The sequence below is a fragment of the Copadichromis virginalis genome, linkage group LG11 (genome assembly GCF_057382275.1).
Source record: "Copadichromis virginalis isolate Kocher_CV1m ecotype Utaka linkage group LG11, C_Virginalis_male_GT1.1, whole genome shotgun sequence".
NCBI classification, from domain to species: Eukaryota; Metazoa; Chordata; class Actinopteri; order Cichliformes; family Cichlidae; genus Copadichromis; species Copadichromis virginalis.
The window spans coordinates 10,543,739-10,557,097 of NC_140628.1; the positions used below are offsets into that span (position 1 = coordinate 10,543,739).

Here is a 13,359-nt window from a genome sequence, read left to right on the forward strand (position 1 = left end):
TACATGCTGTGTTTCTGATAAACACACCTCACACATGCTTTTTATTACTGCATATCTGGCTGTCTGATCACACTAACAGAGTGAATGAAAGAATGAACCTGCTTTTAGATTAGATTTTGACATTAGCTTGTTTAAAGCTATTGTAATGTCATTGTGTAGAAGGTTTTCTTTTTAACTGAAGACGGGAAAAAGAAAAAGAAAAAGAAGAAAGAAAAGAGTCCCAATCACTAAGTCTGATGATATTTATTGATCAAATGTTACAGTTTCACTGCTACACCATACAAAATACAAACGTTTGTTCATACAAGCGCTGCTTGTAGTCGTCTACTCTACCTATGAGTCTTGATACTGATATTTGATAAATGAATGACCCACTATGGCGATGTAGTTCTTCACAAACTCACAACCTACTCAGTTACAAAATGATTAAATAACACACAGAAAAGCCTTTCCCCTCCCTAACCGTTTCACTCAAACTGTTGTACTCATGTGGTGCCCTCTAGTGGCACAAAGCTCCTGCCGCCTTCTTTTAAATAAATTGTTCTCCACCGTCACAGAAAGGGGAGCAGGTTTCATGCTGTCAATGTGGACGAAGGTCAGACACGAAAGAGGTCTCATCCACCCATACATCGTTCTGCTAAAATAGTGCCTGCAGTAATACACAGTCTTCCTGCTCTTAGGCAAAGACTGAACAGATGCTCACCCGTCCCTAAAGCAGCCCAGCAGATCACAGTAACACTAAAAAGAGTGATAAATAGCACTATCCATATCCTGGTAGGAAGCAGCAAATTTGATTTAAATACTTTGATGTCTAAAGTATGAGTAACAGACTGAAGAATAAAAAAATAATATGTGGAAGCTATTTCCTGGTAAAACCCAAACAAACCTACCCCACCTTGCCCAGGTTGAATTTAGCTGTCCATATAAACATGACAAACTTCCAGAAAAATGTCATTTCTGATATGCAAGACATGCAGAAGTAAATAATAAATACAACAAAACCCCTGAAATAAAGACATTAAAAAAAACAAAAAACTAAATTGTACCTTGCCCATCCTTCACGCTCGGATTATTAATGTATCTCCAAACTGCTAAACCGCCTGATTACACTGCGATCATGTACATCTAAACAGGAAATGACAGGACATAACCGAATCAGGCATAAGGCCAACTCTTGAGTTGATAATCCTGATATAGTTAATAAATAATCCTGAAATGGCTCGCTATCCAGAGCATACCAGGTCGGCAAGTCCAAACTTCTTGCATCCACAGTTGAAATGTACGTAAACCCAGATTTTCATACCCGTTTGCATAAGATAATAGCAGGAACTTAAACACTGAGGTTCTGCTGAGGTTGTGGAGGCATGTTCTGGGCGTCTTAAAAAAAGGTGTTTAAAAAAATATCTCTATATTGTGCTTCCAAGTGTTACTTAAATTCTGAAGGACACATACAGTGTGACACTGGTGGTGCAACTTAATCCACAACTCCTCACAATGACGTCTTGACGAAACAAATCGCAACATGCATGACCTCCACAATGAAAGAGGTTATAGCCAGACCAGCGATGAGCAGCGCAGCCGGACAAGTCCGCTCAGTGCAGTGGATTAAAGCCAGTGTCGGGTGCATCCCCTAATATCAGTGTGGTGTGGCTAAGCGTGGGTGAAGGAGAAGCCAGACGGAAGGCTGGATTGATCGAGTGCAGTGAGTCCCTCTTGTTGCTTCGGCTGAACGGGGGGCATGCAGTGGCCGCTGACTGGCGAGCTTGCTGCTGTGTGCAGCCAACAGACGGCGAAGGCTCTGAGGTTGGGGCTGCGCGGCTAGAAACATTCAGGACCTGAGGGGTAGTCTTTGGGGTCCCGGGGGAGCAAAGGACAGGAAAGTCTGAGGAGTGGACCACCCTCTCCAGCACATCCTTTGTGCTCTGAGTGCACTGCGTGAAGAAGAAGAAGAAAAAAAAGAGCAAAATCAGGAAAGGCAGGAGCAAAATGTGTTAAAAAAGAAGCCAAGCTGCGAATGGCATGAGAGTAAAAACAGGACAGGCGTGTACACAAAATTCTGCAATCTGATTTAAGGAATTAGTTTGGAAGTCATAAGAAAAGTGAAAGCAATGGGAGCTCTGATGGCAGCGCTGTGATAAGATGGAGAAGCTTGGAGGACGTGAGTTCGATGCAGAAAATGCAATTAGAAGGCAGCCAAATATGGCAAAAGGTTTACAGATGTGCACGGAGAAGCTGCTTCCTGTCTTTTCTTCTGGCTTGAATTGGGAGCAAAAAGGAGGGTAAAGATTATGCAGACTTGTATTCGACTGCGTCTCCGTGCATCTCATGGCAAAGAGGAAAGAAAATCAACTGTTAAGAGGTGGGTGAGTCAAGCAAATGTTAATGAATGGTAGTGAAGCATGCATATTCACAAATATTATTCACACCATCACCACAAACCAGTAACAATATCTGCTCCTGTTTAGCTTTATATTCAAAACCACAGAGATGGCAGCTACAGCAAACAGAACTGCAACTGTAATGTGAAGGACGGAGGCACACAGCGGAGGCAAGTGAAGAGATGATGGGAGTGGTTTAAGGTTCAACCCTAGTCTTACCATCGACCATCTATATGCAGCAGTGACCTTCAGGCTGTGCAGGACAAAGAAAAGTCCTGACAGTTCTCCTCCTGGCAGGGTGGATACAGTACAACACTGAGTGTTAACGCTTTTATATAGACAGCAAAGTTACAGGCGTATATACACACGTGTTCATTCAGAAGGACAACACAACCCCCTCATTCCCAAAGAAAAAAAAACTCAGACAGGCACAAAATAAAAAGTAAACAAATCTCAAAATACAAAAATACTGTTTATTTAAATACACAAAAAACAAAACTGTTATTGTACGAGTGCAAAAAATAGAAATTCTTTTAAGATTATGGCTAATAACCTGCATTTGATAAAATAATACACAAATATATTCAAGGCATGATTTACCAAACACACTAAAGGAAAGCAGCAATTCTGTCCATCAACTGTCATTACAGCATAAAACCAGACTTGCAGCAGACAAAACAACATGTTGAATTCTCTGGCAAAAATAACCACATATTAAGGTGTTTAGTGTAAACAGCACAAATTAACCGTTATGTACATCTGCAGGACTCAGTGGTGATTTTAACGCATAGTTAACTGGTCATGATGCCAAACAGTTAAAAGAAACTTCACTGGTGAGTTTTCGATTTAGTTTCTTCTTAGTTTCCTTAATCAGTTCTGCAGTGACTGTCTGGCTCTGTGTTGTGGGTCAGTTCTGAACCATTAAAACTCAGCTCTAGTGAAGCTGCCGTTAAAAGCCCTGTAACGGTTCAAAAAAAAAAAAAACTAAATAGATACAGCTTCTCTCTGGCAACAATAAAAAGCGCAGCTCTGGCCACTTTGCATTTGAGGAACCATAGCTGGAAGTTTAAAGGATGGAGGAGCAACACATTGGGAACTATGGGACAGTCAGTATTTGGGAGGGATCACAAGGTTTTTAATCCCTACCATGTTTGCATCATTCTTGGCCCTGAAGGGGGGCAGCTCTATATCTGAGGCAGACGCAGCAGGGATCGGCTCATCCGGAGGAAGGAAACCTCTTCTGTCGATCAGACTGGAAACCAGAACACAAGATTGTTATGATCCACCAGGGTGTAAACTGCATGTGTACTTTAACACCATTCAAGTCTCTGCAATGATACAGCTGCAACAATGCACAACTACATGACACCATGCTGCCACTGTATACAAAAATGGCCTGAACTAATACAATGACTTATGGTCAGAACCTAAGAGTGAATCCCAATCTTTACAGTGACTTGGAACACTCAGAGTCACTGCTGAATCTGCTTTAAACCATTACACCATTGGCAGGATGAAGCCTCGATGCCACTGGTGTAATGGTTGGCAGGATGGATCCATGCATTCGTGCTGTTTACACCAAATTCTGACCCTCCCATCTAAATGTTGCAACAGAATTCAAGACTCATCGGAGCAGATTACATTTTTCCAGTCTTTTATTGTTCAATATTGAACTTCTGTGAACTTCAGCTTCCTGTTTTTAGCTGACAGAAGCAGCAACCCGTGTGGTTTTTTGCTGCTGTGTCAGGTTCAACGTTTTATGTGTTCAGAGACGCCCTTCTGCTTAAACTCCGTGACTATTTGAGTTACTATTGCTTTCCTAGCTTTAAGCAGTCTGGCTATTCTCCGCTAGCATCACCGAGTCATTTTCACCCACAAGACTGCCGCTCACTGTATATTTTCTCTTTTTTGGGACCATTCTCTGTAAACCATACAGACTGTTAGACATTTGCATCAACAGGCTAAACAAACAGTGTGTCCGGTGAACTCTCCATCTACCAAAACACAGCAAGAGGTAGTCATGTCAAGATGAAAACACATTTTATAGTAGCAGAAGCTGCTCTAAATCAGCACATACAGATATTAAACGAGATGTGAATGAACATGTCTTGTTGTATTCCAGGGAACATCTGCTAATCAGAGGGCAAGTTTGGAGGGTTATCCATGCAGCCAACGGCGGGGTACCAAATCTTAATATGACCTAAAGCATCAAAAAGCTCAGAGGCCGCTTTGTGTTTCTAGACTGCGAGTTGTTAAGGTGATTAGTGAGACACAAGGGTGAACTTGATGAAAATGTGTGAAGTGATGAGGAGGACGTCTTTACTCACCTCGGAGGCATGGGGCCGCATAACGTTACGCAGCAGTTAGTTATAATGCTGTTATAAGTGTATGGGTTTTCAGACTCCTCTGCACCCCTTTTACTTGACCAGGATCCCTTTATCTGCATGACAAGTAAGCTGTGAGCTCCACCGTTTTCAGCATTTTATGTGTATTTTAACAAAAATCAAACAATCGTGAATTCAGCTTTGCCACGTCAGAATAGCACTACTCACATCTTCATTTGTGGTGAGATTAGAAGCTACTAAGTAGGTGTGAAAGCCTGAGAGGCCCAAAATAGACCAGATGGAGAAGAAACAAATCACCAACTCCACCACAGTGCACAAAGAAAGTCAAGGTATAATATCAGTTGTTGAAATGGTAACCAAAGATCCATGATGTTTAAAGATAAACAACTGTCATTCATGCATGTCTGTAAATTGAAAATATCTCCCCACTGCTACATTCAAATCTGTGTTGAGCATTTTTCCCTTCAAAATAATCTAAATATCCCAAATACCTTAGCTACTATAAGTATATAAGTCAGTCTTTACAGAAAAAAAAAAAAAAAAAAAAACATGCTAGGTATGTCTCTTATTTAGACACAGAAATGTTTCGGGCAATAACATAATGTCTTATATGTAATACACAGCATGTGGAAATCAATCCACAGTCATCTGTGACTGTGACTAATGGTTACGGCTATAATTGTCTCACGAGACATGAGGCAGCAAACTTACTAATAGACAGCAATCACACTAAAAGCACCTCTAACACTCTTATCCTATTAAGGGTGGGCATAAGCTGAGGAGCAGCGGGAAGTGCTTCGACTGTCTAACACAGCAGAGTGACAGACAAAGGATATCTTGCAGGGCTCTCTTCAATGGCTTGAACGAGGCTTTTACCTTCTTGAGAAACTGGAGAGAAACATCAACATCAGAGACAGAGGCATGTTAAAGTCTTTGCTGGTAACGTGACAGATACTAAATGTGTTTAAGTACTTACGCAGGGTGATGTGTGTGATGACACAGCCAAATATAAAAGACGTGAGAAAAGACAGGGAGATGATGAAGCTGTAGAAAAAGCGGTAATTGCGTTTTCCCACACAGTTTCCCACCCATGGACAGTGGTGATCAAATCGTTCTGGAGGGGAAAAGAAAGCAAAGAAAGCATAAAGTTACAGTCATTAATTTCAGTGACAAACTACAAATCTCTGTGGATCAATCTAGTGGATCTTTTACAAAATTTCTATCTGCATTGACACATCACACGCCCATTCATGTAAAGTGGAAGCAGAGAGCGAGAGGGCTGGTTAAAAAAAAAAAAAAAAAAGAAAGAAAAAAAACTACAAAATGATCAACACAGTGGCAAAAAGTAACACCAGAGGTTTCTTAGCTGGGACAGAGAAAAGGGTGGACTTGTTACTAAAGGTAAAACGTCACCACGAAGCATTCACAGCAGCAGAAAACACAAACCTGGACTCATCTCAGAGCAAATACAGCAACATAAGAGCAAACCAGGAGCATTATGGAAAAGAACAGTAAAGTGATAAAAGCTGTATGAGCCTAAGTGTTACATTTACCCTAATTTAATGACTGATAAAACTTAATCAGGCAGCAATCTTGGCTGTCTGAGCTTTATCATTTTCAAACTAAAAGAAAAAAAAAGAAAAAAAAAGGGTTTTCCAAGAAAAGTGGTGTCAGCAGTGTTTCCCAGCAGATCTGTACGGAAACATAGAAGGCATAACACAGAAAAAGTCATTCATTTAGGTTGTATCCTAAGAAATGAGGAACAAAACTCCCAACTTCCTCAATGTGTGCATAAGTGATTTCAAAAGTTTAAGTAAAATTGTAGAAAACCCAATCAAACTAATAATCTTTCCAACCTTTCACAATAAAGCGCCATCGTAGTGGTACAATCCCTTCACAGGGAGCAATGTGAGGGGAAGGTACTGAAATTTAGGACTGAAAATACAGTAACCTTTGTAGAAACAAAAATTATTATTTAATTATGTACTCCCTGAGAGTTTGTTAGGAATAAATTCTGATTTAAAACCACTGCCTGCCAAAAACCTACAGCTCATGAGGCAGATTTATGAGCTTTTCTTTATGGCATACATGGAGAAGTAACAGTTGTTACTATCAAACTCTTTATTTTACTAAAATAATGACCAAATGCTAACCACCCACTTTCAACTACACAGATCCTGCATATATGGCTAAACTGATTTGGCTACTTTAAAAAACAAATGTCAGGTCATGTGTTTATGGGTTTCACTTCTTTTTTTTGTAGGCTCTTGGTAAATTTGAGGTTTCAGGCTATTGTAAGTATAATGTTGGAACACGCTCAAGGAAATGTATTATCATTCTGATATTTAAACATTAGTGTTCCCCACTAAGATAAGCTTCATTATCATTGTAAGCACAAGCATAGAGGCAAACATAAACAGTCATACTATTAGAATGAAACAGTCATAAAAAAAAAATAATGTTCTATTCAATCATAAATAAATGAGTAATAATCCTAATAAAAGCAGCTTTAAGAATGACATAGGTAGGCACTGGATATAATAGCAATATTGCACTTTGCACTTAAGGTAGATGGATTTGGGATTCCATGTGTAAGTTTATTCTCACCTACACAGTTGTCGCACAGGCTGCAGTGGGAGGTGCGAGGAGGGCGGAACATCTTACAGGTGAAGCAGTATTTGAGCTTTACCACCTGCTGGTTGATGAGGATCTCCTTTGTCCGCGGAGGAGGGCGGTATGTAGAGGATCCTGAGGTATCTTAAAATAGACATGTACAAGGGGGAGACACTTCTTTAAGGTGTTTGCATTTCAGCAAAACAGCTCAACCAAGTAACTTCATAAAAATGGGGAAGTCAGTAGAAATCAGACTATACCAGGCCTTTGTGCTCTTCAACCATGACCCAGAGTAATCAGCTTAGGTTTGCAGCTCAGCAACATGTCCCTCAGACACCCCCCCCCCCCCCACCCCCCACACACACACACACACACACACACACAGAGATGGAAAAGCTCTTTCATTCCATCTGTCCCACAGTGAGTAAGCTGGAACTACATATGCCTCACCTATCTGCCGCTCTATGTCTGCAGCTTCATCTGGAGTGGCTCTGGGTAAAATGCCTGGATCGGTAAAGCTGGTTCTCAACAGGGAGATGGCCACAAACACAAAAAGCACCCCGCCGATCACAGGTATGAAGATGGTCAGGTGCTTCACCAGGAACGGGCAACTATAAATGTATATTCACATAAAAAGGGGGGTATAAACTCAGACGTCACAAGACACCCTCGAAAATAAACACGTACATTTCGACTCACTCAAATGCAAAGAAAAGGCCACAGGTGACAACAATAAGGCCCATTGTCAGAGGAAGGATACCGCTCTGTCGGGAAAGAATGAGTCGCCCGTCGCAGAAAAACCTGTTCTTCCCGGGGAACACTTCCCATTTCCTCCGGGGCGACTGTGCCTTCTTCTCCCCGAGATTCTGCGCCGACAGCGGGGTCACCGACAGTGCCTGTGGATCTATCTGCTGGTACTCGCAGTTCTTCATCGTGTAAGCGGTTCGGAGGTAGCTAAAGGCACACACAGATAGACCTCTCTTTTCTCGTCGTGTTTCTTCTTTTAAAAAACGACAGTCCTCTCAAGGGTCAGTCAGTGTAACTTTATATTTTGCTTCTTACTTTCCCATCATGAAAGCTAACACTAGCTAGCGTACCAACAAAGGCATTCTTCTCCGTAGTTCACAGTCTGAATCAACCCCCAGGTTGGCGCGGGGTTAACTACCATGTTTGGTAGTTAAATTAAAGCCAAACAGAAATATGACTGCCCATGCTGTCAAATTAACTAGCCTCAATTAAAAATTCAACCCTCACAGAGGAGCTTCCACTCCAACGTCTTCACGGGAGTTCCTTTTTCTTTCACAGTCAGCTACCGTACGTCATGGCGTCATCGTAACGTCATCACGTACGTCCTGATGATCCATAATGGGGAAAACGCGTCTACTCTGCACGGAGATGACAGGAAGATCAGTGGCAGGCGCGATGATAATCTGTTTTTATTGACACAGGCTGTGTTTTCTCTATACTAATTTATACCCGTGCCGAAAATAACATTAAAAAATGTTGCATAATTTGTTTAAACAAACATTTGTTTAAAATATGACATTTTTGTTTCAGTGTGTTTGTGATTAGGTTAATGAAAGAAAAATTGTATTTAACAAAAAAAAGCAAATCATCTTCCTTTAGTGCCTCCATTTCACCCTGTCTTATCCTTAACACCCTCTAATCACCTCATTATGCCCTTCTAGATCCACAAATCTTCTCTGTGGTCTTCCTCATGCCCTTCTGCCTAGCAGCTCCATCTTCAACATCCTTTGTCCAGTATATCCACCACCCCTACTATCCTTTCTCTGCCCTGCCTCTCTAACTTTGTCTAACTGCTTTCGTTATCTCTACTCTTTATATCTCTCCTTCTCATTCACACACACATATTCTGTCTTGCTTCTACTGACTTTAATTTCTCCCCTCTCCAGAGCATACCTCTACCTCTCCAGGCTCTCCTCCACTTGCTCCCTACTCTCACTACAGGTCACAATGTCATCTGTGATCATAGTCCATGAACACTTCTGCCTGACCTCATATTTTCTGGAGAAAATAGGTTATAGCCTATTTTAGTATCTCACCTGATTGCAGTTGTCAACAGGATGTTGTGATAGTTGACAGATTAAAAAACATATTGCTTCAAATAGTTGTACACCTGCTCTGTCATTTCAGCTGTGATGTCATTCAGAGTGTTTCCATTTTTTCGTCTTCTTTTAGCTCTCATGTCATATTCTGTCATCTTTCCTCAGAAAGAGGTCAGCATGATCAGTCACATTTATAGCTCGTATTCAATTCTGTTTAAACAACAAGAAATCGTAGCTCCACTCGCTACAGCTCTACAGCATTACATGAAAACTGATGTTCCTCATCCACGTCCTTTAGCTTTACTACAGTAGTGGGGTAATGTAATCTGGCAAGACTCTCACCTGTGCACTTATATTTCCTTTACTTTTGAATTAGTCTCTTTACACCACAGCTAGACAGTGATTCTAGGTGTGTATCACAGTATCAGTGGCCTAAAATAACAAATCCATTGTTCACTTGTGGCATATGCTGAATAATAGCTGTCAAGCTGCACTGAATGGACACTAGTTTGGAAACTATATAAAGAGAACTGTCAGGGTTCAGTTGAGTTGGTGGTGTTAGTAAAGATTTTTCCATAAAAATAAGTGTAGCAGTTCTGCACCAAGTCGTTTCATGAGTTTACTTTGCACGACAGTAAAGAATTTAAAACTTTTACATGAAAGGTCTTCAGCACAAATGTCATCCTTCTTTAGATTTATCGCGTGTTATCTGACATGTTAACACAACTTTGGCAACAATGTTCTTTAAAATAAAATTGCACATTATGGACATTTTACATCAATGCCTCGTGAAAGAACCATTACCACAATAAATAAATACATAGAAGATGAAGAAAAAAAATTAAGGTTCCTGTTTTGTTTTGTTTTTATTCTCACTCAAGTCCCGAGACACAAGCTGGAGGATTCAAAGAGCAGTGACTTCAGGAAGAACTGGACATGAAATAAAAAGTGTTCCCCTCCCACGTACAACCGTAGTCTCCCAATATTTACACCCAACTAGAGTCCATTAAGATTTCAGTTATTTTCTACATTTGTTCTCAAAGAACACAAAAACACATTTGACTAAAATGTGCAAATGAAACCTGGCAACTGTATCATGATCAAGAACTGGCATTAAAAATGTAATCTTGTCACAGAAAGCTCTGTGCAGGACCGGGCAAGGTCACTCCAGTAAGACACAACTTTTTGGACTTTGTGCTGGCTTTGTGTTTTTTGTCAAGTGTGAGTTTAATTATGTAAAATGTAGCATTATATGTACAATTATCTCTTTGACAAAATCACTGTCCTTTTATTGCAATTAATGGTTATTATTGAAATACCAAAGGATCCCTGCTGAAGCACTGACTTTACAGCCTAGTCCTGCACAGAACTTTAGCATTAAGAGCTTGAAACAATGTCTTAAGTCAAGTCCACGGCAAGAAATTGCAATGCAGTGCAAGGCCCAGTAGCCAGTAAGAGAGGAAGTATCCCAGGATGCTCTGTGTGGTAGAAGAACAGGCTTTTAAGTGTGGCAGGAGCGCAACAATAGGATTCTGAGGTGTGTGCTTGCAGCTATTTCTAGAATGCAGCTGCACGTTGGGGTTTGATGTTTTCCTTCGATGAAGGAGTGGCTCATTGAGGAGGAGCAGGTGAGCACTTATCCAGAATGGTACAGGAGACGAGGAGGCCATGAATCGGGTTAGTACCTACAAAGGCAGATTAAGAGAGGAGGGGTGAAGCTTTGAATAGCTTCAAACAAGACATTTTGCAAGACACTCATTATACAACTTCCTTACCTGCACATGCATGCACAATGTCCCGAAAACCAGCAGCACTGCAGAATGCACCACATACACGAACACTCGAGGGTTGAAGAATCCAGGCGTGGGTTTGTCAAGCCCTTTGTTTGCACTTGTGTCCCAAAGGCCGAGTCTCACACACAGCTCTGGATTAGCTTGAAAGTATGCATAACAGGCAATTATTCCAAGGGTGGCCATAGGAAGAGCCAGAAGAAAGTTGGGTATCTGCTTCAGCTCAAAATAACGGAGGAAGCCCACATCCCAATATACATCCTGGATGTGAGAATAAAGCAGGGGCAGTGGTCTCATACACCAGAGGGGTGGTGGACCGTTTTCATCCGGAACCCGGTAGCCCTTCCGTTCAGCTATTGACAGGAGAGCAGGAGGAATGCTCTCCAAGGAGGTGGATGGTGTGCAAAACGTCCTATAACCATAGTATTGGAAAGCACAGAAGGGTAGGGCAATAATTGCAGTTCCCAAGACAGAGGTCAGCAGCAGACAGATGATGACCCAGATGTAGTGGAAGACTTTACTGTGGCCTTTTGTTGTGGCGCGATACAAACGAATCTGGGAGATGGCATGCAGTGATGGAAGATACAGCAGAAACCCTATGTTGACAAGGCCATTTGATCGTGCTGCGGTAGCTATGCTGAGGGCAAGGCAGGCTCGGAAGATGAATCCTTTCTCCAAGAGATAAAGACCACCGAAAGTGAGAGCAGCAAACAGGCTCTCCGAGTACCCAGCAGTCATGAAAACATTGGCGGGTGTGATGCAGTAGAGCAGGCTGGAGAGCAGAGCAAGACGCCTGTCCTGGAGAACTATTCTACTGAGGGCATGCAAGGCGACGGCGCTCAACAGGAAGAGGGCGCTGTTTCCCAGGGCCACAGCAATCAGCAGCCGCCCCCGCACACTCAGCCAGCTGCTCAGGGGCCACAGCAGCGTCTCTGCCAGGCCCCGGAGGATGACGGGGAAGAGGGGGAAAAACGCAAAGTTGTGCTCGTAAAGATATCCTCTCTCGGCAATGAAGAGGAAGTGCTCAGCATCCCAGTGAGAGAGGCCGCCAAACAACCACTCCACCATCGAGTCCAAGTACAGGGAGTCCTCTGTCCGAGGGGGCCTGAACGCATCGGCGTCATGGTCAGGGATAGCAGCGTTCAAGACAGCCTGAAAAGAAACATTTATCATTATTAAAATACACATTCGTGATACACATGTCAGCTGTATGCTTTTAAAGTATACAGTGACTTTCACTACAGCCTGTAGGTAGAAACGTCCTGTTGTAAAATATGACTCGTTCATTCGAGACTTTTAAGGATGCCAAACTTACCTGCAGAACCAGAGAGAGGCCCCTGGTTACTGTGGCAAACTCCAAAACTGCTCTCACATCCATAGTCACTGATGCGACACACAAAAGCCGAGAAAGCCGGTTACGACAGGCATCAGCTCTGCCGCCAATACGACACTCTCACTGCTGGAGTCGGCATATTTTCTATAAAACATAGCTACAACGGAAAAATAAGTAGTCGGTGAATTAGTTTTTAGAAGTTTGGCGTTGAAGTTAGGAAACGAAAAGAGTAAACACAAATGATATTTTATGGTCTTCGAGCGGCGTTTGTTTGTCGCTCGGCTGAACTCTTTGTCCTCATATCCTCATCCTGCAGGTTCTTTTCGAATGGCACTTTTCTCTTCCGGCGTAAGGGCAAACGTTATTTCAAAATAAAAGTTCGCATCGTTGCGGTAATATCGCTAACACGCCATACATGTCCGCTCCAGCAGGCGGCGCTCGATACTGCCCCATGGACTGGTTTATGCCCACAAACGCAGTTTCCCCCCCCCCCCCCCCTTTTCATTTCATTTCATTTCATAAATAGAATTATAAGGATTTAGAAGATTTTTATTGATATACACATTCCTGAATATTTTGTTTTACTGCACTGATATTTGGGTTTGATGGCCTGAAACTATTTTGATTAAGTTCATGTAAAAGAAAGCCCTTTGTGTTTTGCAGCCTCATAAAGTACAATGAGACAATCTAGTAACACAGGGGTGTCAAACAGAAGGCCTGGGAGCCAAAGGTGGCCTGCAAAGAATCTAATCCGGCCCACCAAAAGACTATAAAATAAAAAAAATATAAAGGAATGCATCTTGTGACCTTCAGCTGTATTTTCATGTTTTACAG

The 13,359-nt window shown here is 42.0% G+C and overlaps 2 protein-coding genes across 2 annotated transcripts; both read right to left on the reverse strand.

Moving 5' to 3' along the window:
* Positions 1–228: 228 nt before the first annotated feature.
* Positions 229–8,645, reverse strand: zdhhc18a (zDHHC palmitoyltransferase 18a). The gene is made up of 9 exons (XM_085473094.1): positions 8,036–8,645; positions 7,787–7,947; positions 7,331–7,480; positions 5,700–5,837; positions 5,560–5,611; positions 4,931–5,033; positions 4,706–4,818; positions 3,525–3,630; positions 229–1,931 (listed from the first exon to the last, which is right to left on the reverse strand). The coding sequence occupies exons 1-9, from the start codon at positions 8,266–8,268 to the stop codon at positions 1,593–1,595; spliced, it is 1,395 nt and encodes a 464-aa protein (XP_085329220.1). The 5' UTR covers positions 8,269–8,645; the 3' UTR covers positions 229–1,592.
* Positions 8,646–10,007: 1,362 nt separating this feature from the next.
* On the reverse strand, positions 10,008–12,860 carry pigv (phosphatidylinositol glycan anchor biosynthesis, class V). The gene is made up of 3 exons (XM_085473095.1): positions 12,508–12,860; positions 11,178–12,344; positions 10,008–11,087 (listed from the first exon to the last, which is right to left on the reverse strand). The coding sequence occupies exons 1-3, from the start codon at positions 12,568–12,570 to the stop codon at positions 10,806–10,808; spliced, it is 1,512 nt and encodes a 503-aa protein (XP_085329221.1). The 5' UTR covers positions 12,571–12,860; the 3' UTR covers positions 10,008–10,805.
* Positions 12,861–13,359: the final 499 nt, after the last annotated feature.